At 43.8% G+C, this 27,452-nt stretch overlaps 2 protein-coding genes and 1 pseudogene across 7 annotated transcripts in view; 1 reads left to right on the top strand and 2 right to left on the bottom strand.

Annotated features, from left to right (window-relative positions):
- Positions 1-27,452, top strand: part of LOC140196181 (mediator of RNA polymerase II transcription subunit 12-like protein) — a 720,072-nt gene that overhangs the window by 378,454 nt on the left and 314,166 nt on the right. The window lies entirely within an intron of this gene.
- LOC140196184 (P2Y purinoceptor 14-like) overlaps positions 1,012-27,452 on the bottom strand; it is a 44,673-nt pseudogene continuing 18,232 nt past the window's right edge.
- The window catches only part of LOC140196185 (P2Y purinoceptor 14-like), a 66,146-nt gene continuing 47,830 nt past the window's right edge, over positions 9,137-27,452 (bottom strand). For all 3 annotated transcript variants that reach the window (XM_072254961.1, XM_072254959.1, XM_072254962.1), the window contains exons 2-3: positions 13,291-21,315; positions 9,137-9,627 (exon numbers count right to left, since the gene is read on the bottom strand). In XM_072254961.1, the coding sequence (XP_072111062.1) occupies positions 20,195-21,313 (1,119 nt within the window). In that variant the 5' untranslated portion in view covers positions 21,314-21,315 and the 3' untranslated portion in view covers positions 9,137-9,627; positions 13,291-20,194. The remainder of the gene's footprint in view (positions 9,628-13,290; positions 21,316-27,452) is intronic.

Genomic DNA, 27,452 nt, shown 5'->3' with positions numbered 1-27,452 from the left:
AATGTTCGTCATACAGTATATTATCTCTTCAATCCCCGGGATCAACTTTGCAAGTCTCCTCTGGTTCCTTTCCAATACTACCCAGCACATCTTTTCTTATATGTAAGGCCCAAAATTGCTTGCGATATTCCAAATATGGTCTGACCAGTTCCTTATATAGCCTCAGTATTACATCCTCACTTTTATATATATCCAGCCGTCTAGACCAAGCATTGAATTAGACAGCTTTGTATAATCAGCATTTCTGTATTAGTATCTCGTTTTTCAGCATTGATATTTTATTTCCTTTCTGTCTTCTACTGATTATTTCATATCTATTTCATCTCATCTGCTGAGTTCCTCCAGTATTTTGTGTGTGCTACTTCTTAATATTTGTTTCTCATAGAAATTTACTTTATCGACGTTAATTTGAAGAAGGCAACTCTGTACAATTTCTAATGGCAGAAATTTAATATTGAAAATATGCAATGTTCCAACCTTACTGTTGGAAACCTGCATTCTTGTTTTCCACTTGTATGTAATTTCATGCAAATATATTGAGGGTGGCTGGATCTGCCCATTTTGAGTGCTGTCCCTCTGCACAGGGGCAGGCCACACAGTCTCCCCTCTCTGGCAGCAAAGTGATCCCACCAGTGATCAAAAGGCAGGCAGCCATCACACCCCTCTGCACTGAAACAGTCTGTAACATCCAAATGATGATTTCCTTCATGGTTTCCCTGCTCTGGAAACAGAATCAACTCAGTTTAACATATTGTGCCAGAAATGTATGCAATGCCCACTGCAGCTCAGCTTCAGAGTCATCGAGGTTCAAAGGTCTATTTATTATCAAGGTATAAAACCCTGAAATTCTTCTTCTTCAGATAGCCACGAACCCAAGAAAGAAAAGAACAGCAGCATGATCCTCAACCCACAAATCTCCCCCACACAAAAAAAAACAAAAGAACCAGGCACATTGACCCCCCCCCCCCAAAATCCCCCACCACTTCACAAAAAAATGAGAAAGATCGAGCAAAATAACATAGGATATAAAAACTCTTAAGACTGAAAAAATGTCCATAGTCCAGGTCCACATCCATATCCAAAATGCAGGAAACCTGGGTAACATTCTCTGGGCACAGGGGCAGGCCACACAGTCTTCCCTCTCCGGCAGCAAAGTGATCTCACCAGTGATCACCACTCACCTTCCGCATTCGCCTCGCTGTTTCAGTCTCCCTCGTCCCTTTAATTGGTAAACAACAGAAGTTTTAATTGGCAAAATGGAGTCAAATATTGTTTTGCGTTCTGTCCCTGTCCCGCAGTCTTCTCATCACGACGTTCACGCTTGCTACTGCTGCCTCCTGGAATCATTCTGGAGACTGCAGACAAAAAACAGATGTAAAAGACGTAAAAGAAGAGAAATAAATAATTTCACGGTCCATGCAGAAGATGTCAACTGTGGGAGCATTGTATGTACGTGCCATCTTGATTGGAAATGTACCAAAGTCTCTTGATTTCCCTGCTCTTGTCAAAGTTGCTGCTTTGGATTAGTTCATAAATTTCTGGACAGAAGTGGAAGCGAAGAATAAATGAACCAGTTGTTAACAGGCTAGTAATGCCACATTTGGAATATCATGATCAGTTTTGGTCATCCTGTTATAGGAAAGATGCTATGAGGCTGGAAGGAGTGCTGAGATTTACAGGGATGTCGTTGTGATTCAACGGACTGAGTTACTGCACATAAAGAGTTGAGCAGGTTGGAATATTTTTCACGGAATGCATGTGAATGACAGGTGATCTTATGGAGTTGAATAAATTCATAAATGCCATAAATAGGATTATCTGCAGACTCTTTTCCCAGAGCTGGGGAACCATGAACTAGAGGCCAAGAACGTGAGGACCAAATTTTTCACCGGGAGGGCAGTCTGTATTACTAATGAGCTACCAGAGGAATGGCTCAGGCAGGTACATTAAAGGCATTTAACAGGTGCATGGAAAGGTTCGGGTGGGTTTGGCCAAACATCGGCACAGGAGCCTCATCATTTGACCAATTGGATGAATTAACTAAACGCATTCAATGTTGGAACTAAACAATGATTTATCGCCAGAGGAATTTTGGAGGAAAAGAAGACTGGCTGTCTTGGGTGTGTGATTCGAAAAAGTGAAAGATAATTCATGCTATTGTGCCCTTTTTTTTTCAGCTTGAGAAGGTAATGTCAAAACAGCTGCTGAGTTCCGTGGTGCATTCAACTGAATAAGTTCTTTGGTAGTTGTGTCAGTGGAGAGTGTGGATAAATTTTCATTGAGAACTTGGAATGTTAATTTGCTGTAAGCAGGAGTCTGTTTGGATGTGTTATTTGAGGGTTTTTCCTCATTTTTCACTGCTTGAAAGCCAGGTTCCTTTTCATTTTCAACTTCAGTTGTTTGACGAAAGCCTTGCACAGGAGGAAGTAGATGACTGGATCGAGGCAAACATTGGATACACACAGGAGCAGTGTGAGCTCCTTTGCATAGTATAGTCTATTGCTCATGGAACAGTCATCTGCGGGCAATTGGCTTTTTTCGTACGGGACCCTGATAAATTGGTACGGCACAAAGCAGATGAAGAAGACACCCAGAATACTGAAAATGTTACGGTTTGCTTTCTTTACCAGGGTTCTAGAGTCCTTCTGAAATTTCTGTTTGGACCAATATAATTTCTTTAAAATGGCTAAGTAACACAGAGTGAGAAGGAGAAAAACAACCCAGAAAATAACTTGGCATTTGATAATTATAACTTCGTGCCAAGTACGCCCAAAATCACTTTTCAAGTTTTTGCAGTTTGCAGTAGTTACGGATGTGGGGTCCACGTTGGTCAAAATTACATTTGGCAGGGCAAAGCTCAACTCGAAAACCCAGCAGCCCACACTGATCACCTTGGCAACCGTTGCTTTCTGCAGGAAGAAATTTTTGTGAGGCTGAACAATCTTCAGGTACCGGTCGAGGCTGATCAGGCCGAGGAACATTATACTGATATACATGCTGCTGTAGAACACAATGGCAGAGTAACGACAAACAAATACTTCCAACTGTATTGTTTGGAGGGGTGCATCAGAGAGGATTTTAAACGGAAGTGTAACTACCATCAGCAGGTCAGCTGCCACAGTGTTCTTGAGGTAAATCACAAAGCTGGACTGACTTGCTATTTGGCAGAAGATCCAGGCAGCTAGTATGTTCAGCACGAATCCTCCGATGAAGACCATGGAGTATAAGAGAGGAATGGCCACTGTGGTGACAGTGGGGTCACGCAAATTGTGGCAGTTCAGGTTCCTTGAAGAGTCTGTGCTGTTGTCCATTTCTGAGCAATGAAAAATTAGAAGTGGTTAATGTTTTAGAGAACTTAAGAATGGAATAGAAGAAGTCAGAGTAATACAGCAAGGAGATAGGCACTTCTACCCACAGAGTGTACACTGACCATCATGGAACTGTTTACATCGCTCTTACATTAATTCCATTTCATGTGGCTTGATGTGCTTGACCTGTTGAGCATTTCCAGCATTTCCACTTGTTTTTTAGATTTGCAACTTAGAACTCAGAGCTTAGAACATGGAGCTTGGAATCTGGAACATGGAACCTACTCTGAACATGGTACTTAAAACATGGAGCAGCACACACACAAAATGCTGGAGGAACTCAGCAGGCCAGGCAGCATCTATGGAAAAAGTACAGTCAACGTTTCAGGCCAAAACTCTTTGGCAGGACTGGAGAGAAAATGCTGAGGAGTAGATTTGAATGGTGGGGGGACGAGAGTGAAACACCAGGTGATAGGTGAAGCTTGGAGGGGGAAGGATGAAGCAAAGAGCTGGGATGTTTATTAGTGAAAGAGACAGATGGCTATGGAAGAAAGAAAAAGGAGGGGAGGAGGGGTTGAGCACCAGGGGGAGGTGATGGGTGGGCAAGGGGATAACATGAGAGATTGACAAGAGAATGGGAAATAATGAAGTGGGGGGAGGCATTACTGAAAGTTTGAGAAATTGATGTTCATGCCATCAGGTTGGAGGCTACCCAGAGTATGAGGTGTTGTTCCTCCAACCTAAGTGTGGCCTTATCCCGACAGTGGAGGAGGCCATGGCTGGACATATCGGAATGGGAGTGGGAAGTGGAATTAAAATGGGTGACCACTGGGAGATCTTGCTTGTTCTGGCAGATGGAGCGTAGATGCACGGTGGAGCAGACTACCAATCTACGATGGGTCTCACCGATATACAAGAGGCCACACCAGGAGCACCAAGCACGATATATGACAAGATCACAAGACAAAGGAGCAGAAGGAGGTTATTCAGCCCATCGAGTCTGCTCCGCCACTCCACCATGAGCTAAACTATTCTCCTATCTAGTTCCAGTTTCCAGCTTTTCCCCATATCTCTTGATACCCTGACTAATTAGATACCTATCAATCGCCTCCTTAAACACCCTCAATGACCGGGCCTCCACAGCTGTATGTGGCAACAAATTCCACAAATCCACGACCCTATGGTTAAAAAAAAATCTCCTCATCTCTGTTTTAACTGGGTACCCTCTAATTCTAAGACTATGCCCTCTTGTCCTGGACTCACCCACCAAGGGAAACAGCCTTTCCACATCTACACTGTCCAACCCTTCCAACATTTGAAATGTTTCTATGAGATCCGCTCTCATTCTTCTATACTCTAATGAATACAGTGCAAAAGCCGACAAACGGTCCTCATATGTTAGCCCCTGCATTCTAGGAATCATCCTTGTAAATCTTCTCTGAACTCTCTCCAACATCAATACATCCCTTCTAAGATAGGGGGCCCAAAACTGCTACAATATTCCAAATGAGGTCTCACCAGTGCCCCATAGAGCCTCATCAACACCTCCTTACTCTTATACACTATTCCTCTTGAAGTGAATGCCAACATAGCATTCGCTTTCCGTACTGCCAATCCAACTTGGTGGTTAGCCTTTAGGGTATCCTGCATGAGGACCCCCAAGTCCCTTTGCACTTCCGAGTTTTGAATTTTCTCCCCATCTAAATAATAATCTGCCCGATTATTTTTTCTTCCAAAATTAATAACCGTACATTTCTCAACATTGTATCTCATCTGCCATTCCTTTGCCCACTCTCCTAAACTGACCAAGTCTCTCTGCAACCTTTCCATTTCTTCAACACTTCCTGTTCCTCCACCTTACCTTGGTGTCATCCGCAAAACCACAAAACCATTTAATCCATAGTCTAAGTCATTGATATACATTGTAAAAAGAAGCGGCCCCAACACCGACTTCTGCGGAACACCACTAGTAACCGGCAACCAATCAGAATAGGATCCCTTTATTCCCACCCTTTGCTTTCTGCATTTCAGTCAATGCTCCACCCATTTCAATATCTTTCCTGTAATTCCATGGGCTATCATCTTATTAAGCAGCCTCTTATGCGGCACCTTATTGAAGGCCTTTTGAAAATCCAAATACACAACGTCCACAGCCTCTCCCTTGTCAATCTTATTTGAGATTACCTCAAAAATTCCAAAAGGTTGGTGAGACAGGATCTTCTCGTCATGAAACTATGCTGGCTTGGGCCTATCTTGTCATGCACCTCGAGGTATTTCATAACCTTGTCCATGGGGATCGACTCCAATAACTTTCCAACTACCGATGTCAGACTAATAGGTCTGTAATTTTCTTTGCGCTGCCTCCCTCCTTCCTTAAACAGCAGAACTATATTTGCGACTTTCCAGTCCTCCGGAACCATGGCAGAGTCTATTGATTCCTGGAAGATTATTTCCAATGCCTCCACAATCTCCAAAGCCACCTCCTTCAGAACCCATGGGTGCACCTCATCCGGTCCGGGAGACTTATCTATTCTTAGTCCATTTAGCTTGCCAAGCACTTTCTCTCTAGTAATCTTGACTGTACCTAATTCTATTCCCTGAGACCTCTGGCTATCAGGTATGTTGCTAATATTTTCCACAGTGAAGACTAATGCAAAATACTCATTTAGTTCCTCTGCCATCTCTTTGTTGTCCATTGTAATTTCTCCAGCATCATTTTCAATTGGTCCCATATCTACCCGTGTCACTCTTTTACTCTTCATATATTTAAAAAAAACTCTTAGTATCCTTTTTTATGTTAATTGCCAACTTTCTTTCATAATTCATCTTTTCTTTCCTAATGACTTTCTTAGTTTCCTTCTGTAAGTTTTTAAAAGTCGTCCATATGACCTGAACAGACTCACAGATGAAGTGTCACCTCACCCGGAAGGATTGTTTGGGGCCCTGAATGGCAGTGAGTGCAGAGGTGTAGGGGCAGGTGTGTCACTTGTTGCTCAGATTTCCAGCATCTGCAGATTTTCTCGTTTGTGACTTAAAACACTGAATTTAGATTATTGAACGATACAGCACAGGGGCAAATGCTCCTGCCCATGGCATCAGTGCTGAATGTGATCCCAATTCAAACTAATTCTATCTATTTGCACATTCTTAGCATGGAGAAAAAAAGGGAGGCAAACTCATAGAAGTTTATTGATAAGGTGGACGGTCGTAGTCTTTATCCCCAGGAATCAGGGATCAGGAATTCAGAAATAGAGGGTACTGATGCAAGATAAGGGAAGAGAGATTTAAAAGAGTCCTGATGGGTTCCTTCCCTTGCACTGCCTGTGCAAGGGAGGATTTCATCTGAGTCCTCTCATATCCCAAACACAAATAGGACAGTGAGTGCATTAATTGCCATAAGTTACCATGGCTCTGTGGCTAGTTGGTAGAATCTGAATGGTGTTGGGGATGTATCGAGAATGTATTCTCTCTAAAGATGGTGAGAATGGGGAATGAGCTGCCAGTGGATGTGGTAGATGCTGGTTCAATTGTTACATTTAAGATAAGCTTGATTAGGGTTTTTAGTGAAATGGACCAGATGCAGATGATGGAATTAGGCTGAAGATAGAGCTCTTATGGACTAGGTAGATGAAATGGTCTGTTTTTGTGCTGTGACACTCTATGACTCTGTGAACAGAAATATGACTCAGTGATGATTGACATTAACTTGATGGGCTAAATGGCCTATTTCTTGCTGTCTGAACCAAGGAAGTCAAGAAAATTCTGCAGATGCTGGAATTCTGAAATAAAAAAACAGAAAATATTGGAAAAACTCAGCTAGTCAGGAAGGAGAGACTGACTATAATGGCTGAGGCCATGAGAACTGACGACGTCTTTCTTCTTCCTGAACTGTGAATGGAGCTCTTGAGCATATTTCATCTAGTTTCTATAACCCTGCTCTCACCCCTCCCCTGGACGGAATAAGGATGGCATTCTCCTGGCCTGCACCTTCCATCCATCAGCTGCCATGTTCTATATTCTTTCTGCCATGTTCAATGAGATCGCTTCCTGGTCTGTTTTGAGTGAGGCAACAGTCTCCCAATATTGATCAACAGAAACAAGTGCATAGACATCTCATCATTTTCCAAATGTTTCATTCGTCTACATAATTCCCTTACACTATCCACCTTTCTACCTCTCTCCACACCTCTGTTTGAAGGATGATTTCTAGCTCTTCAGCAGTCACGACACAACCCACTTCTCCCTTTTCCTCCTTCACATACCCTCTCCATCCGAACCGTGACTTCACCGTAACCCAGTTACAAGCCTGGATCATCACAGGTCCATTTATTGGACTGTACAGCAGCTGTCACACAGCATGTGCTCAGAAAAGAGTGAAAAACCTTTTCTTCCTGTACCATCCAGACAGATCTTGTAAAATGTAATTACCTTGAAGTCGTAAAATGGCAGATACAGTGTTACAGTTGCTGGGAAAGTACGGTTCAGGTAGGCAGCTCTGTATTGATTGGACCATAAACCTTATCTGGCATAACCAGCAATGCTTTAGTCAAGAAAACTGAAGTTCACCATGATGCATTTGGGAAAGAAATGGAACCTGCATCTCGTGATTCTTAAAGTATAAAATAATTAGTTAACCCACAGGTTCTACCCCCAAGTTCTGTTCACCTCCATGATTTTCTCTTTCTTGAGCCTGCCCCACACTATAGCCTGCACCCTGTTTTGAATTGCTTTAATAAACCAATAAGTACATTAAGCAGTATTTTAAGATCTGAGTTTACAATACATGCAAGTCCAAATCCTCATAACCAGGATCCTTGTACAGTCTAGTTTTCAGTCATAGTTTTTGCAAGCTGGAAGCTTTTGAACTGGTTCCTTACATGTCTAAATGTGCTATTTTTGGATGTTGTTATGCATATTGAAAGGGTTCTACCAAATATGTTAAATTCTGTTTTCTTTTGTCTGGCTTTAGCTTCTGTTTTTCTATTTAAAACCTACTAATATGTATTTCCAGTTTACTGATTATGAATGTAGATCTGATCGTGTCGTCTCCATAAAGGGCTTGATTTTGACCCATTATTTTGCGTGCACGTAAGCCAGCAAGTAATAGTTTCCTTGTTGTGTTTTTAACTTTTGTTCTGACAATAACTGATTTGTTTGTTTGTTTTTTTACATTAAAACAATTGAAAGCCCATCACTTACTTCAGTCCTTGTGTCAAGATATCCTTTCTGAAGTTTCCTTTTCCAGTGTTGTAAATTCTAGCCCTTGCAAGTTAGTCTTAACACTTGTAGCCTCCTGGAGAGTACGTCATCTCTTGTACTTTAGAGAAGTTACTCAGCAAATAAATATCAGAAAATGTGTGGCAATTTTGTCACCCTCAAACAATCATGAAGATTTTGGGGAAGTTGTTATTACATCAACATTGTGTGTAGTGAAACCTAATTCAGCATTCACTGTGATTGTGTGTCCAGGTACAAATCTGACTTCTCGTGTTGTCCACACAAAGTTTATTTGACCGTAATGCTGTAAGACATAGGAGCAGAATTAGGCCTTTCAGCCCATCCAGTCTGTTCTGCCACTTGATCATGGCTAATTTATTACCTCTGCCAACCCCATTCGCCTGCCTTCTCCCCATAACCTTTGATGCCCTTATTAATCAAGAACCAATCAGCTTCTGTTTTAATTATACCCAATGACTTGGCCTCCACAGTCGTCAGTGGCAATGAATTCCACAGACTCACCGCCGTCTGTCTAGAGAAATTCTTCCTGTCACGCACCCCATAACAGGTTAAAGAACCAGCAGAAATGGAAAACACTTTGGAGTCTGGTATTGACTAATACTATTTATTAGTAATTATGCAATACAGTAATATAAATTCAGATATATCAAACAGTTTAGCAAAGATTGTATGTATATAAGTGTGGAAATATAGAAACCAAGCTTTTTCAAGCCTAGGGATAAATAGATACAGTCTTACGATGATGGGTAAAGTTCAGTTCAGTTCGTGGTATGGAGTTGAGTAGTGATGGAGAGAGAGAGGTGTCTGGTTCTTCAGGTGAGCTGATGCCGTCGATCTTCCCGTTGTCCTCTGAAACTTCCAAGTTAGCCAAACTTGACCAACTTAAGAGCACCGTCTTCGAGTGATAGTCTACCAACCCAGGCGAGGGTTAGACACACTAGTAGACTCCACAGGGTCGCTCTTTCACGCACTAATAATAACAGATTGATACCTTGTGATCGATCCACAGTCCCACACTCGTGGGCACCTAAACAAGATAGTGGAAACTTCACCACACCCTTGTGCGTCTGCGTGTCCTTCCCTGTGAAACAAGCAATTACACTGGTTTAAATACTGTTGTGCTGAACACCAGCTGACCATCAAGCAGCTCCTCCCTTCTCTCTCTGTAGGAACTTAGAAGTTGCTAGTGTCCTTGCAGAAATTCCAAACAAACCGTGAGCACTTCGCCTCTCTCTCTCTCAATAACAAGGTGTCTGTGTTGGACATCTCTATATCTCTCTCTCTCTCTCTCTTTTTTAAAAGCACAGTTCATAGGGATAATTCAGGATCCCATTACATTCCTCATTCTGTTCTGAAGGGACTTCCTTGTATTCTGAGGCTCTGCCCTCTGGTCCTAGACTACCCAACTGCAGGAAACATTCTACTCATGTCCACTCTGTTCATTCATACTCCTGCGTTCTCCTGGGTTTCCTAATGCATCCTGAAGTGGGATTGGTTGATAGTTAACTAGCCGCTGTAAATTGTCCCTATATTCAGATGTGTGTGAAAATATAACTACTGCAGAGGGAATTCGAATTCAACTAATTTAAGGCTGTCTGAGGAAAGCTGCTTTATGAGGTGAGTGGCTGAGTCTGGCAGGAATTGTTGAGGCAAAGGAACGGATTATAGACTTCAGGAGAGAGAAACTAGAGGTCGATAAGCCAGTCCTCTTTGGTGAGTCAGACGTAGAGAGGGTTAGCAACTTAAAATTCCTGGGTGATACTACTTCAGAGGATCTGTCCTGGACCCAGCATAGAAATGCAATTGCAAGGAAAGTACAGCACCTCTACTTCCTCAGGAGTTTGCGAAGATTCGACGTGACATCTAAAACTTTGACAAACTTCTCTAGATGTGTAATGGAGAGTGTATTGACTGGCTGCATGGTGGCCTGGTAGGGAAAGATCAATGCCTTTGAACAGAAAATCCTACAAAAGGTAGTGGATTAGGCCCAGTTACATCACAAGTAAAGCCCTCCCAACCACTGAGTGCATCTACATGAAACACTGTCACAGGAAAGCAGTACAGTACCAATCAACAGAGATCCGCACCACCCAGGCCCTTTCTTGCTGCTGCCTTCAGATAGGATGTACAAGAGCCTCAGCACTTTCAGCAGCAGTTTCAAGAACAGTTACTGCCCTTCGACCATCAGGCTTTTGGACAAGGAGGATAACTGCAATCACTTGCCCATCCATTGAGATGTTCCCACAACTAATGATCTCACTTTAAGGACTCTTTATCCTGTTACTTCAAGTTCTCATTATTTATTGATAGATAGATAGCTACTTTATAGATCCCAAAGGAAATTAACATGTCACAGTAGCATTACAAGTACACAGATATACAAATATTACAGGAGAAGTAAGAAAGAATAAAAAATTCTTTTTGTTCTATTATATTATTTTTGTTCTAAATAACTAAATTGCTATTTATTTATATGCATTTGCACGGTTTCTCTTCTGGTTGGTCTTTCATTGATCCTTTTACAGTTACTATTCTATAGATTTGCTGAGCACACTTGCAGCAAATGCATCACAGGGTTGTATGTGGTGACGTATGTTTTCTGATAATAAAATTTATTTTGAACTTTGAGAATATGGGAACAATAAAGTGGTATTTGGTTATGGTTGAAGTAACTTGAGTACTTAATGGTTGGCATGAACTTGGTGGGCCAAGCGTCGATTGACAGTGCTCTGGCTGCTTCTCTTCTCTTCGGTATTCACCAATGAGAGGGAGATTGATGATGGTGAGGACAATATGAGTGAGGTTGATGTTCTGGAGCATGTTGATATTAAGGGAGAGGAGGTGTTGGAGTTGTTAAAATACATTAGGATGGATAAGTCCCCGGGGCCTGACGGAATATTCCCCAGGCTGCTCCACGAGGCGAGGGAAGAGATTGCTGAGCCTCTGGCTAGGATCCTTATGTCCTCGTTGTCCATGGGAATGGTACTGGAGGATTAGAGGGAGGCAAATGTTGTCCCCTTGTTCAAAAAGGTAGTAGGGATAGTCCGGGTAATTATAGACCAGTGAGCCTTACGTCTGCGGTGGGAAAGCTGTTGGAAAAGATTCTTAGAGATAGGATCTATAGGCATTTAGAGAATCATGGTCTGATCAGGGACAGTCAGCGTGGCTTTGTGAAGGGCAGATCATGTCTAGTAAGCCTAATAGAGTTCTTTGAAGAGGTGACCAGGCATATAGATGAGGGTAGTGCAGTGGATGTGATCTACATGGATTTTAGTGAGGCATTTGACAAGGTTCCACATGGTAGGCTTATTCATAAAGTCAGAAGGCATGGGATCCAGGGAAGTTTGGCCAGGTGGATTCAGAATTGGCTTGCCTGCAGAAGGCAGAGGGTGGTGGTGGAGGGAGTACATTCAGATTGGAGGGTTGTGACTAGTGGTGTCCCACAAGGATCGGTTCTGTGACCTTTATTTTTCATGATTTTTATTAACAACCTGGATGTGGGGGTAGAAGGGTGGGTTGGCAAGTTTGCAGATGACACGAAGGTTGGTGGTGTTGTGAATAGTGTAGAGGATTGTCAAAGATTGCAGAGAGACATTGATAGGAAGCAGAAGTGGGCTGAGAAGTGGCAGATGGAGTTCAACCCGGAGAAGTGTGAGGTGGTACACTTTGGAAGGACAAACTCCAAGGCAGAGTACAAAGTAAGTGGCAGGATACTTGGTAGTGTGGAGGAGCAGAGGGTTCTGGGGATACATGTCCACAGATCTCTGAAAGTTGCCTCACAGGTAGATAGGGTAGTTAAGAAAGCTTATGGGGTGTTAGCATTCATAAGTCAAGGGATAGAGTTTAAGAGTCGCGAGGTAATGGTGCAGCTCTATAAAACTCTGGTTAGGCCACGCTTGGAGTACTGTGTCCAGTTCTGGTCGTCTCACTATAGGAAGGATGTAGAAGCATTGGAAAGGGTACAGAGGAGATTTACCAGGATGCTGCCTGGTTTAGAGAGTATGCATTATGATCAGAGATTAAGGGAGCTAGGGCTTTACTCTTTGGAGAGAAGGAGAATGAGAGGAGACATGATAGAGGTGTATAAGATATTAAGAGGAATAGATAGAGTGGACAGCCAGTGCCTCTTCTGCAGGGCACCACTGCTCAATACAAGAGGACATGGCTTTTGAGGTAAGGGGTGGGAAGTTCAAGGGGGATATTAGAGGAAGGTTTTTTACTCAGGGAGTGGTTGGTGCATGGAATGCACTGCCTGAGTCAGTGGTGGAGGCAGATACACTAGTGAAATTTAAGAGACTACTATACAGGTATATGGAGGAATTTAATGTGGGGGGTTATATGGGAGGCAGGGTTTAAGGGTCAGTACAACATTGTGGGCTGAAGGGCCTGTACTGTGCTATACTATTCTATGTATGTAAACTGAGGTCTGCCTGACTTGACACTTTCTACCCTGAGATTCCTGAAAATGGGAACTGTCCAGCTGCTGCCCTAGATGGACTGCTTTGAATACTCTGATAGTGCTGAGGGAACAAACTAAGCTCAATAAAAATATTAAATTTAAGAAAAAGATAAAAATAAATGGCTTCATTTTCTTTTCATTTCTCTATAACTGGAGTTGTAAACTGGGTTCATATATTTCTTAATACTTGGTTATCGTATAGAACTACTTTTTTTGAGAAAAACACCTCTGTACAATTTCTAATGGTGTTCACTGAATATCAAAGACTTCATGCAGTCTTCCTACCTTAATGCAGTTGTATTGAAATTTACAGACTTCTTCTCCTTCTGCATGTGTATCTAGTATTGTTGGGTTTGTCCATCTTGCTCCTCTCCTTCTGTTTTGCACTGAAACATCAGAGTCATGATTTCCTTCATAGTTTTCATGCTCTTCAAGCTAAATGAGCTCATATTGTGCTGAAGTGTGTGCCATGCCCTCTGCAGCTCCGCCTCAGTTCACGTGTCAGAGTCTCTTAATTTCTTAACTTCCCCAGTCAGACAAAAGCGTTATCTTGGATCATTTAATAAATTACTGGACTGAAAAGAGAGGATTCAATAGATCCAGGTTTGAGTACATCTACAAGGAGCAGGACTTGCTCTCTTCTTATTACTGCCATAAGGAAGTCAGTAAAGGAGCCTCAGAACTCTCAGCACTAGATTGAGGAACGGTTATTACCTCTCAACCATCAGGGTCTTACACCAGAGGGGATAACTTCACTCAACTTCACTTGCCCCATCACTTGTTCCCACTACCTGTGGCCTCATTTTCAAGGACCCTTCAGCAAATTTTCTCAATATTCATTGTTTATTTATTTATTATTATTTGTTTTCCTTTTTTGTATTTGCAGTTTGTTGTCGTAACATACCCCGTAACTGGGTTGCCAAACCAGCAGAAATGGACCACTTAGTTGGAGTCTGGATTACTGGAACTAAGAAAGTTTTATTAAAGAAATAAGTAACACAGTACTCTAATCATAAGGATATAAATGCAACAGGTTAGCAATGATAAAACACACATGTACACAGAACTAGGATAATAGGATCAATCAAGCTCTATCGCAGTCTAGGGGTAAAATGATCAGTCTCAAGTGACACAGAGTTCAGTTCAGTTTAGTTCAGTTCGCAGTAATCGTTGTTGTGCCGTTGGGGGGGGGGAGAGAGAGCGAGCGAATGATGATATTCAAATCGGATTCAAACAGACCTTTGATATTCCTCGCAGTTAGCTTTCAGGCGAGCCCTTTGTAATGTCTTCTGAGGTCACCGACTGTGATCCCTCCGTTCCGGATACGATCATTCTTCTGCGGTGAACCCGGCACCCAGGCAAGGGCGGACACACACACCAGGTTCCCACCGTTCGTACCTTTCCACCATGTGCGTCTATGGTCGGTCCCGCATTCAGACCTCCAAAACTTCCGCCAACTTGTGGGGGGGGGGCACAACGCACTTCCAGGGTCTCGTTATCTCGTGGTGTTGTGGTGTGTCCCTTGCCTTAGTGAAACTGTTCCTTTTATCCCCCTGCTGGGGTATCGCCTGTCCATCAAACTTCAAACAGTTCAGGTTCAAAGCAACCGGTCTGACAATACTCGGAACTGTGTCTCTTTTCGTTAATCTCTCTCATCTCTCATTAACATTTGGAATGTTTCTCTCTCTGTCTCTCTTACCAGCATCAATCTTCTGATAACTTGGTCTTTTGGTCACACCCCTACTCTTCGAAGGATTTTTACTTGGGTAAAAATTATAGGCATGAATACACTATTACATACACACAAATATATATGTTCATCAGCTATTTGGCTAATACAGAGAACTTTAAGTTGTCAACACCTTGACAGACAGTCAGCAATCACATTTTCCATTCCTTTTATATGTGTTATTTTAATAATCCTCTAAGACCTGGCTCCAACTTAGCAAACTTCATAGTGGCCAAAAACACTAATGAGTTGTGATCAGTGTAACTTCTCTGTGGTTTTGGTCCCGGACACAGATAACAAGGGTCGTCCCACACCAACTTAGCATTCTTTGGCAAGGGCTTAGTAAGAGGGTGGGTAATATCCGCAAAGTTTTTTTTTTGCAAAACTTCCAATAGTACCCCACCATCTCCAAGAACCTTCTCAGGGCTCTCTTGTCTGTTGGGGTGGGGACTTCAGAGATAGCCCGCACCTTAGCTTGCATTGGAGCCAGCTGCCCCTGTCCTACCACAAATCTCATATAAGTGACCTTTGCGTGGCCAAATTCACTTTTTGCGAGGTTCACTGTCAGGCTGGCTTCTAACAGCCGTTTAAACAGTGCCACACTGTGCTCCTCCCACGTGTCACTCCAGACCTCTACATCGCCAATATACGCTTCTGCGTTCTTTAGCCCTTTTGTCACTGAATTAATCATCCTATAGGGGTGTTGCTCACTAGGCTGACCTGATGTGACAACAATACCATGTCCCGGCTCTTTGCATCGCCTCGGGACATTGGGACATACGTGTGCGTGCTGTTTAATTAGCTTTGGCGGCAGCTTGCTTTGTTCGGGGGTTAAGTGAGAGAACTCATCAGCAAAGTTGGTCAACACAATAGAGTTCTCCCATCTGGTCGGCACCACACTTATCTTTTCAAAATGGGTCCTCCCCTTATCAAGTGGCACCCTAGCCTCATTAACTTTCGCGATAACACTGACTAGGTTTGTTCGCCTATCGTGGCATATCAAAAGCCTCTAACTGTGTTAACTCACGTCTACAATAGTCAATAACATTCTTCCTCCTGTTTGGCCAGTAAAACTCTTTCATGATTCTACCGACTGTCTTCCTCACCCCAAAATGTCCACCGAGGGGTACCTTGTGGGCCAGGTTAAAAATCTCGCCCCTATAAATTTTCGGCACTACCACCTGGTGTACAACTCCCCATTCCTCATCTGCGGGCATGGTGCGGGGTCTCCATTTCCTCATTAGTACTCCCTCCTTCACATAATAGCCCACTGGCTCCCTTTTTAATTCTGCTTCAGAGAGAGCTGTCTCCGCCAAAACCATCAGCTCCTTGTCTCGCTCCTGTGCCTGTATAAAGTCCTTCCTTGCTAATGCTAAGTCTGCCTCAACTCCCTCACTTCCTCCTGTTTCACTACACTCCTTCTTTTCACTTTCTAACCCCCCCCCCGGTACAAGGCTGGTAGAAACGTCTCAGCTAAATCTATATCAGCCTCGGCAGCCTTTCTGGACACACGCCGAGTCACTGAGCAAATGGGATAAATCTGTGAGTCCATGGGGGGGGCCTCAATGCTGGCAGGCTGGCTTGTCAATCTTACTGCTGGGTACACCTCTCCGCCGGCGAGGTCATTACCAAGTAAGACCTCCACGTCTTTCATCGGTAGTTCGGGCCTCACCCCGATCGTGACCGGTCCAGAGACCAAGTCGCTTTTTAGGTGTATCTGGTGCAAAGGTACTGCTTCAGTCCTTTTCCAATGCCTTTTATGACCCTGACCTCCCCAGTCTGGGTCTCTGAACTAAAGTCTAACACACTCTTTAATATCAATGACTGACAAGCTCCAGTGTCTCTCCAGATCCGCACTCGAACTGGCTTTAACCCCTCCTTCACCGACACCAATCCGGCGAGATAAACCTCTCGCGCTCTTCCTGAACTTTATCAGACCTCTTCTCTCCTAGCGGTTTGTTTACCAGCTCAATACAGCCAGTCGGAACTGCCGTTTTTCCTTTCCCCGTCTCCTTCTTTGGGGCAAAGCACCTGGACGCAAAGTGTCCGGCTTTCCCACAATTATAGCATACGACCTCAGGAGACTTCCTACCAAACTGCTCCCGGTCTACCTTATCCTTCTCACTAGTCCCCGGCTTACTTTCTGGCTTTTCTGGCGGACTCTCCCCGCCGTCCTGACTACCCTTCTGGTAGCCTTTACTCAGGGCGAACTTCGTTTTATGTGTCAAAGCGTACTCATCTGCTAACTTAGCAGTTGTGGCTAAAGTGTCTGCCTCTTTCTCATCTAGGTAGGGTCTCATACCTTCAGGGACACAACCTTTAAACTGCTCAATCAGGATGAGCTGTAGCAGTCTGTCATAATCCCCACTGACCCCTTTCGAGACACACCAACGCTCACAATATGTCTGCAGCTCACGGGCAAACTCTAAATACGTGTGGCCCCACTGCTTCCTCGCATTCCGGAACCTCTGCCGGTATGCCTCCGGGACCAACTCATAAGTCCTGAGTATGGCCTCTTTCACCACCTCATACCTCTGGGCATCTTCTGCGGACAAAGCTGAGTAAGCTTCTTGGGCTTTTCCTTTAAGTACACTCTGAAGCAAAACAGCCCACTTATCTCTCGGCCAGTCCTGACTTGCAGCAACTTTTTCAAAATGGAGAAAGTACCATCAACATCGGTCTCGTCAAATGGGGGAACCGGCCTAACCTCCTGGGTCGCCCTGGACCCTCCACCTTGGTTCGGCATGGGCCCCTGCGCTGCCGTCATCTTTAACCTCTCCAGCTCAAATTCCCTTTCCCTCTGTTTCTCCAACTGCCTCTCTTCTCGCTCCAACTGCCTCTCTTCTCTTTGTCGTTCTAACTGTTTCTCTTTGTGCTCTAGCTGCCTTACCCGGAACTCGTGCTCGAGTCTCAATTTTTCAATCTGCACCTGTACTGCGTCTCCACAAGGCTTTCCAATAGATATCACCTCCAGCTCCCCTTGGGGAAAGACACCTTTAGACACATAATGCTCTATGATAGCTCTGTGCATCTCCTCTCTCCTCTTTGTCGACTTCCCTGTAAAAAGATTCAACCATTTGGCCACAGCTGCCAATTCTGCCTTCCTGGCATCCTCTAATGCCTCCAAGGTCAGCACCTGTAGAAATTCCTCAGCCTCCATTTCTGCTGTTTGCCTTTTCTTTCTTTTGGGAATTTTAACCCAATCAATTTACCCAGTCCCAAATTTAGCGTTCAAAATCGCTGACGAGAACCCCACTTATGTTACGTACCCCGTAACTAGGTTGCCAAACCAGCAGAAATGGACCACTTAGTTGGAGTCTGGATTACTGGAACTAAGAAAGTTTTATTAAAGAAATAAGTAACGCAGTACTCTAATCATAAGGATATAAATGCAACAGGTTAGCAATGATGAAACACACATGTACACAGAACTAGGATAATAGGATCAATCAAGCTCTATCGCAGTCTAGGGGTAAAATGATCAGTCTCAAGTGACGCAGAGTTCAGTTCAGTTTAGTTCAGTTCGCGGCAATCACTGTTGTGCCATTGGAGAGAGAGAGAGAGAGAGAAAGAGCGAATGCTGATATTCAAATCAGATTCAAACAGACCTTTGATACTCCTCGCAGTTAGCTTTCAGGCGAGCCCTTTGTAATGTCTTCTGAGGTCACCAACTGTGACCCCTCCGTTCCGGATACGATCGTTCTTCTGCGGTGAACCCAGCACCCAGGCAAGGGCAGACAGACACACCAGGTTCCTGATCGATCGTACCTTTCCACCCTGTGCGTCTATGGTCGGTCCCGCGACCAGACCTCCAAAACTTTCACCAACTTGTGGGGCGGGGGGCACAACGCACTTCCAGGGTCTCGTTATCTCGTGGTGTTGTGGTGTGTCCCTTGCCTTAGCGAACCTGTTCCTTTTATCCCCCTGCTGGGGTATCGCCTGTCCATCAAACTTCAAACAGTTCAGGTTCAAAGCAACCGGTCTGACAATACTCGGAACTGTGTCTCTTTTTGTTAATCTCTCTGGTCTCTCATTAACATTTGGAATGTTTCTCTCTCTGTCTCTTATCAGCATCAATCTTCTGATAACTTGGTCTTTTGGTCACATTGTCTTTTGCACAGTGGCTATTTGACCATCTTTGCTGTGTGTGTCTTTTTCATTGATTCTGCTGTTTCTTTGTATCTACTGTGAATGCCCACAAGACAATGAATCTCACGGTAGCATATGGAGACATATATGTACTTTAATAATAAATTTGCTTTGAACTTTTTCAACTTTGAAACTGACGTAAAAGACCAGTGATGCCATGTTTGAAGTATTGTGTTCATTTTTCTTTAGAGATAGAGCACAGTGCAGACTCTTCTGGATCATAAGCCCACACTACTCAATTACACCAATGTGTCCAATTAACTCGCTAACCTGTACATCTTTGGATGGACTCTGAGCACGATGAGGAAACCCACACAGTCACAGGGAGAACGTACAAACTCCTTACAGACAGCAACAGGAATGGAAACCAGGTCACAGGCAATGTCGTGTTGTTATACTAACCATTATGCTACTGTGCCACTCTGTTTTAATGGAAAAATAGTTTTGAGGCGAGAAAGTGTGTAGAAGGTAATTACGAGGATGTTGCTGAGACGTGAGGGTATTTAGTTGTCCAGAAAGGTCTTTTCAATACTGCAGGTGAAGGAGGAGTGATCCTATTGAGATGAGGGACATTATTAGGATCAATGCATACAATGCTTTTCTCAGGGTTATTGAAGCAAGGGCTGGACAGCATAGATTAAGTTGAGAGGGCCGACAGTTAATAAGAACATGAGGGCAATTTTTTCACCCAGAGCATGGTTGTTATATAGAATGAGTCAGGTACATCAATGACATTTAGTAGGTACTTAGACAGATATGTGGATTGGAAAGATTTTCATATGAGCCAAGCACTGGCAAATGGGACTAGGTGAGATGGAAATCTTGTTTGGCAAGGAGCAGTCAGCCAGAAAGTCCAGATTCCATATTGTATCACCACTTGGAAATTCAGGTCAGGCCAAGATCAGATCAGTGAATTATGAAAAAGTGCTAATGGACCGAATTCCTTGTTCCTTTTTCATTCTGACCTTTTGGTGGTATCTGACATTGGATTAATGATGTGTAAAATTATCAAATCACTTTGCTTTCTGTTGTAAAGACCTGTCGGTGAAGTTGCTGGGGGGCACTTTCCCCTCAATGGCAAACAGGAGTACATTTTGGTGCCAACAAATGGTATTGTTTATTTAACGATAGATGGTGATCTACTGACTTGTACCTTTCTCCATCATTATTTGAAATATGGGAGGAATTAATACAGGAAAGAAATGATGAGTTATTGCCAGAGGAATTTTGGAGGAAAAATTCTCCAAATGTGCATTTGAGGAAGTGACAGAAATTTCATGATATTGGTGTTCATCCTGAGAAGTGTAGCATTCAAACTTCTGATGAGTCCTGTGGTAGGTTCATCTCCATAGGTTCCTTTGTGTCGAAGGTGAGCTGGGCAGTATTGGAATTGGTCTGTTCAGCTAACACTTTACTGCAACCAGTGGTTTGAATGGAGGTGTTGCTTGACTGCGGCCTGTTCCTCCCTTCACTGATTTTGATTTTCCGACTTCTCCCCGCTCTCAACTTTCTGCACAGCTGTCTGGTGAAGGCCTTGCACAGGAGGAAGTAGATGACTGGATCGAGGCAAATGTTGAATGCACACAGGAGCAGTGTGAACTCCTTTGCATAGTACAGATTGTTACTTGTTACACAGTTTTCATTGGCCAATCGGTACTTGTCGTACGGGATCCTGATAAATTGGTACGGCACAAAGCAGATGAAGAAGACAGCCAGGATACTGAAAATGTTACGGTTTGCTCTCTTTACCACAGTGACAGAGTCCTTCTGAAATTTCTGTTTGGACCAATATAATTTCTTTAAAATGGCTAAATAACACAGAGTGAGAAGGAGAAAAACAGTCCAAAAAATAACTTGGCATTTGATAATTATAATCTTGTGCCAAATACGCCCGATGTCACTTTTCAACTTCATGCAGGCACCTGCCGTTTTGGGTGTGGGGGCCTTGTTGGTCAAAATGACACTTGGCAGAGCAAAGCTCATTATAAAAGCCCAGCAGCCCACACTGATCACCTTGGCAACCGTTACTTTCTGCATGAAGAGATTTTTTTGAGGCTGAACAATCTTAAGATACCGGTCGAGGCTAATCAGGCCAAGGAATATTATACTGACATACATGCTGCTGTAGAACACAACAGCTGTGTAACGACACACAATGGCTTTCAACTGCCAGGTCCCAAACGATGTATCAGAGAGGATTTTAAATGGAAGTGTAACTACCATCAGCAGGTCAGCTGCCACAGTGTTCTTGAGGTAAATCACAAAGCTGGACTTATTTGGAACATAGCAGAAGATCCAGGCAGCCAATATGTTCAGCAGGAGTCCTCCGATGAAGGCCATGGAGTATAAGAGAGGAATGGGCACTTTGATCACAGTGGGGTTACGTAAATCGCGGCAGCTCAGATTTGTCGACGAGCCTGTGGTGTTCATTTCTGAATCAGTGAAAGAAAAAGGGAATGAAAATGGAGGAAATGGATCAAATCCATCCAAAATTTATAATATCCTAGTGAATGGAGGAGTCATCGAGGTTTACAACAATGAAACTGGCTCTTTGCCCCACAACTCCATCATAAGCAGTGGCCCTCTTAGTATCCAGGACATCATCAATGAGCGATGACTCAGAAGGCCGGCATCCACCGTTAAGGGCCCCCATCACCCAGGTCATAGAAACATAGAAAATAGGTGCAGGAGTAGGCCATTCGGCCCTTTGAGCCTGCACCGCCATTTATTATGATCATGGCTGATCATCCAACTCAGAACCCCGCCCCAGCCTTCCCTCCATACCCCCTGACCCCCGTAGCCACAAGGGCCATATCTAACTCCCTCTTAAATATAGCCAATGAACTGGCCTCAACTGCTTCCTGTGGCAGAGAATTCCACAGATTCACCACTCTCTGTGTGAAGGAGTTTTTCCTAATTTCGGTCCTAAAAGGCTTCCCCTCTGTCCTCAAACTGTGGCCCCTCGTTTTGGACTTCCCCAACATCGGGAACAATCTTCCTGCATCTAACCTGTCCAATCCCTTTAGGATCTTATACGTTTCAATCAGATCCCCCCTCAATCTTCTAAATTCCAACGAGTACAAGCCCAGTTCATCCAGTCTTTCTTCATATGAAAGTCCTGCCATCCCAGGAATCAATCTGGTGAACCTTCTTTGTACTCCCTCTATGGCAAGGATGTCTTTCCTCAGATTAGGGGACCAAAACTGCACACAATACTCCAGGTGTGGTCTCATGCCTTGTTTTCATTGCTACCTTAAGGACAAAGGTACAGAAGCCTGAAAACACACACTCAACGATTCAGGAATGCCTTCTTCCCCTCTGCCATCCAATTTCTGAATGGATATTGATGCCATGAATACTAACTCACAACTTTCATTTTCCTATTTTTGCATTTCTTATTTCATTTAACTATTTTATTTATATATAGTGTAATTCACAGTTTTTTTTCTAAATTTCGACATTATCTATTGTATTGAACTGCTGCCGCAAAGTTAACAAATTTGAGGACACATGCCAGTGATATTAAATCTGATTCTGGTTCTGGTTCTGAGATTCTACACTGGCCTTTGATCAGCCATTTCCATTTGATCCACATTCATCCCATCTTATGTGGCTTGACCTGTTCGGTACTTCTAGGATTTCTTTTCTTAGTTTAGATTTGGACGTTAAAAAACAGAACAGCACAGCAGAGACAGACCCTTCCGTGCTGAAATCTGTGCCAATCACATTGCCAATTGAAAACACTCCCATCTGGCAGAGCATAGTCAGTAATCCTAAGTATATGCCTGTTCATATATCTTACTAAGTGCTTGTTAAACATTGTTGCCATATCTGCGTCCTGTGTGTTCCCTGGTAGTGCATTCCAGGCATCCAATACGCTGTATGTTAAGATAATTGTTTGTGAAACTCCTTCAAAGCTTCTATCTGTCACCTAAAGACCATAAGATACTGGAGCAGAGTGAGGCCATTTGGCCCATTGAGCCAGCTCTGCCATTTCATCATGACTGATCCATTTTCCCTCTCAGTCCCAATCTCCTTCCTTCTCCCCTGAATCCTTGATCTTTCAAGAAATGGTTTTGGAAGACTGGAAAATTGCAAATGGTACCCCAGTCTTCAAGAAGAAAGAGAGAGAGGCAGAAAAAAGTAAGTGATAGATCAGTTAGTCTGAACTCAGTGGTTGGGAAGATGTTGGAGTCAATTGTGAAAGATGTGGTTTTAGGGTACTTAGAAGCACATGATAAGATTATAAGGCTAGCAGGAAAGAGCTTAAGTATGAAATTAGGCTAACCAGAAGGGGCCATAAGGAGGTCTTGTTGGACAGGATGAAGGAAAACCCCAAGGCATTCTTCAAGTATGTGAAGAGCAAGAGGATAAATCGTGAGAGAATAGGACCAATCAAGTGTGAAATTGATGACACTGAAAAAGTGTGTATGGAACTGGAGGAGATGGCAGAAGTACTTAATGAGTACTTTGCTTCAGTATTCACTACGGAAATTGATCTTGGCGATTATAGGGATGACTTGCAGCGGACTGAAATGTTTGAGCATGTAGATATTAAGGAAGAGGATGTGCTGGAGCTTTTGGAAAGCATCAAGTTGGATATGTCACTGGGACCGGACGGGATGTACCCCAAGCTACTGTGGGAAGTGAGCGAGGACATTGCTGAGCCTCTGGCGATGATCTTTGCATCATCAGTGAGGACGAGAGAGGTTCCGGAAGATTGGAGGGTTGCAGATGTTTTTCCCTTACTCAAGAAAGTGAGTAAGGATAGCCCAGGTAATTATAGACCAGGGTGTCTTACTTTATCGGTTGGTAAGTTGATGGAGAAGATCCTGAGAGGCAGGATTTATGAAGATTTGGAGAGGCATAATATGATTAGGAATAGTCAAGCATGGCTTTGTCAAAAGCAGGTCATGTCTTACGAGCCTGATTGAATTTTCTGAGGATGTGACTAAACACATTGATGAAGGAAGAGCTGTCGATGCAGTGTATATGGATTTCAGCAAGGCATTTGATAAGTTACTCCATGTAAGGCTTATTGTGAAAGTAAGGAGGCATGGGATCCAAGGGGACATTGCTTTGTGGATCCAGGACTGCCTTGCCCACAAAAGACAAAGAGTGGTTGTAGACAGGTCATATTCTTCATGGAGGCCGGTGACCGGTGGTGTGCCTCGGATCTGTTCTGGACCCCTACTCTTCGTGATTTTTAGAAATGACCTGGATGAGAAAGTGGAGGGATGGGTTAGTTAATTTGCTGATGACACAAAGGTTAGGGTGGGGGTGTCAGAGATTGCAGCGGGACATTGATAGGATGCAAAACTGGGCTGAAAAGTGGCAAATGGAGTTCAACCCAGATAAATGTGAGGTGGTTCATTTTGGTAGGTCAATTATGATGGCAGAGAATAGCATTAATGTGAAGACTCTTGGCAGTGTGGAGGATCAGAGGGATCTTGGGGTTTGAGTCCATAGGACACTCAAGTCTGCTACGCAGGTTGACTCTGTGGTTAAGAAGGCATACGGTGCATTGGCCTTCGTCAGTCATGGGACTGATTTTAAGAGCCGAGAGGTAATGTTGCAGCTATATAGGACCCTGGTCAGACCCCACTTGAAGTACTGTGCTCTGTTCTGTTCACCTCACTGCAGTAAGGACGTGGAAAACATAGAAAGGGTGCAGAGGAGATTTACAAGTATGTTGCCTGGACTGGGGAGCATGCCTTATGAGAATAGGTTGAGTGAACTCGGCCTTTTCTCCTTGGAGCGACGGAGGATGAGAGGTGTACAAGAGGATGAGAGGCATTGATCATGTGGATAGTCAGAGGCTTTTTCCCAGGGCTGAAATGGTAAGCACGAGAGGGCGTAGTTTTAAGGTGCTTGGAAGTAGGTACAGAGGAGATGTCAGGGGTAAGTTTTTTACGCAGAGAGTGGTGAGTGCAGGGAATGGGCTGCCGGTGGCGGTGGTGGAGGCGGAAACAATAGGGTCTTTTAAGAGACTCCTGGATGGATACATGGAGCTGAGAAAAATAGAGGGCTATGGGTAAGCCTAGGTAGTTTTAAGGTAATGAAATGTTCAGCACAGCCTTGTGGGCCGAAGGGCCTGTATTGTGTTGTAGTTTTTTTTATGTTTCTTTGTTTTCCCCAAGGTATAGGTGCTGGTGTGGCTCCATTGGTAAGAGATAGAATTAAATCTTTAGAAGGAGGTGATATAGGGACAGAGAATGCTGAATCTTTGTGGGTGGAGTACAGAAACTGCAGGGGTGAAAAAAGCATTATGGGAATCAAATATAGGCCTCCAAATAATAGCCAAGAGGTTGCAAAGGGAGCTGGAAAAGGCATTTAATAAGGGTAATGTCAGAATTGTAATGGGATACTTCAATATGCAAGGGCATTGGGAAAACCAGGTTGGTGGCAGATTGCAAGGGAGGGAATTTGCTGAATGCCTATAAGATGGCTACTTAGAGCAGCTTGTGTTTGAGCCGATCAGGGGAAGGGGTATCTTAGATTGGGTGTTGTGTAATAACCCAGATCTGATTAGGGAGATTAATGCAAAGGAACCCTTAGGAGACAGTGATCATAAGATGATTGAATTCATTCTGCAGTTTGAGAGGGAAAAGCCTAAGTCACATGTATCTGTATCACAATGGAATAAAGGGGGAGTAGCTTGCCGAGGTGGATTGGAGGAGTCAACTGGTGGGGATGACAACAAAGCAGAGGTGGCTGAAGTCTCTGGGAATATTCACAAGGCACAGGATAGGTATGTCCCACAGAAGAAATAGTTCTCAAATGGCAGGGCTAAGCAACTGTGGCTGACAAAGGAAGCTGACTACATAAAAGCCAAGGAAAGGGCATATAATGTAGCAAAAGTGAGTGGGAAGTTGGAAGTGTGCCGGTGAATCTCTTCTGGGTCCCCTTCAAAACTTCCACATTCTTCCTGCAATGTGGAAAGCAGAACTGGATGCAGTTGTGCAGATATGGCCTCAACAAGGATTTATGTGGCTGCAACCTGACCAGTCAACTTTTCCACCCAGCGGCCCAACCGATAAAGGCATCCAGACCATAAGCTGCCTTTAGCAGCCTGTTTTCTGTGTTGCCCCCTTCTGGAAGTTTTGGATTTCCTCCCAAAGATCCTATATATTAGGGGTTCCCAACCTTTTTATGCCATGGGCCAATACCAGTAAACAAGGGATCTGGGAGCTCCAGGTTGCAGCCCCTGCTCTATATATCTGGTTTCCCAAGGGAGCTGCCACCTACGAAGTACTTTACTCTTACATTGGACCTCTCAAATTCCCACACCTCAGAGCTGGCCAGATTAAATGCCATGCCGTTTCTCTGCTCAGATTTCCAACTGGTCTCTACCCTTCCTCACTCACCACAACTCTGCCAATATATGTGACTTCTACAAATGAAGTGATCAGTCCATGTATGTTTTTGTCCAGCTATCTATTTCACAAGCAACGGAGATCACCATAGCAATCCCTGTGGAGCACCACTGGTCACAGACAAACGCCCCCCAACTCTGAATCCTATCTAACTTCGTACCTGCTCAGACTAGGTTTCACTCTTTCCCAGTTCCAACTACTTGACGCTGATTAACTTTCCACAGCTGCTGCCTGCCAAACCGAATGTTTCTAGCGTTTTCATTAGGAACAGTGCATGCTGGGATGTAAATAAGTGGAATGATTCACCTTTGTTGCCAATGATGGCTTTGTGTAAATGATGCAACAGCCTCTCAATATTGACCATAAGATATAGGAGCAGAATTAGGCCGTCTGGCCCATCAAGTCTGTTCCACCATTCAATCATGGCTGATCCTTTTTTCAGATTTCCTCCTCAACCCCAGTTCCTGGCCTTCTCCACGTAACCTTTGATGCCATGTCCAGTCAAGAGCCTATCAATCTCTGCCTTAAATACACCCAGCGACCTGCACTCCACAGCTGCGTGCGGCAACAAATTCCACAAATTCATCACCCTTTGGTTAAAGAAATTTTACCACATCTCTGTTTTGAAAGGATGCCCTTCTATCCTGCGGCTGTGCCCTCTTGTCCTAGACTCTCCCATCATGGGAATCATCCTTTCCACATCTATAAGCCTTTCAGCATTCGAAAGGTTTCAATGAGATCCCCCCCCCCCATCCTTCTGAATTGCAGCAAGTACAGACCACAGCCATCAAATGTTCCTCGTATGGGGGTCCAAAGCTGTTCACAATACTCAAGGTGATGCCTCACCAGTGCTTTATAAAGCCTCAGCATCACATCCTTGCTCTTGTATTCCAGACTGATTGAATTGAATGCTAATATGGCATTTGCCTTCCTCACCACCAACTCAACCTGCAAGTTAACCTTCAGCATGTTCTGCTCAAAAACTCCCAAGTTCCACTGCATCTCAGATTCCTGGATTTTATCCTTTTTTAGAAAATAGTCCACACATTTATATCTACTCCCAAAGTGCATGCCCATGCTTTTTCCAACTTTGTATTTCATTTGCCATTTTCTTGCCCATTCTCCTAATCGAAGTCCTTCTGCATCCTACCAGTTTCCTCAACATTACCTGCCCCTTCACCAATCTTCGTATC

This window comes from Mobula birostris, chromosome 4 (assembly GCF_030028105.1).
Source record: "Mobula birostris isolate sMobBir1 chromosome 4, sMobBir1.hap1, whole genome shotgun sequence".
Lineage (NCBI taxonomy): Eukaryota > Metazoa > Chordata > Chondrichthyes > Myliobatiformes > Myliobatidae > Mobula > Mobula birostris.
This window is presented reverse-complemented; position numbering and strand designations above follow the sequence as displayed.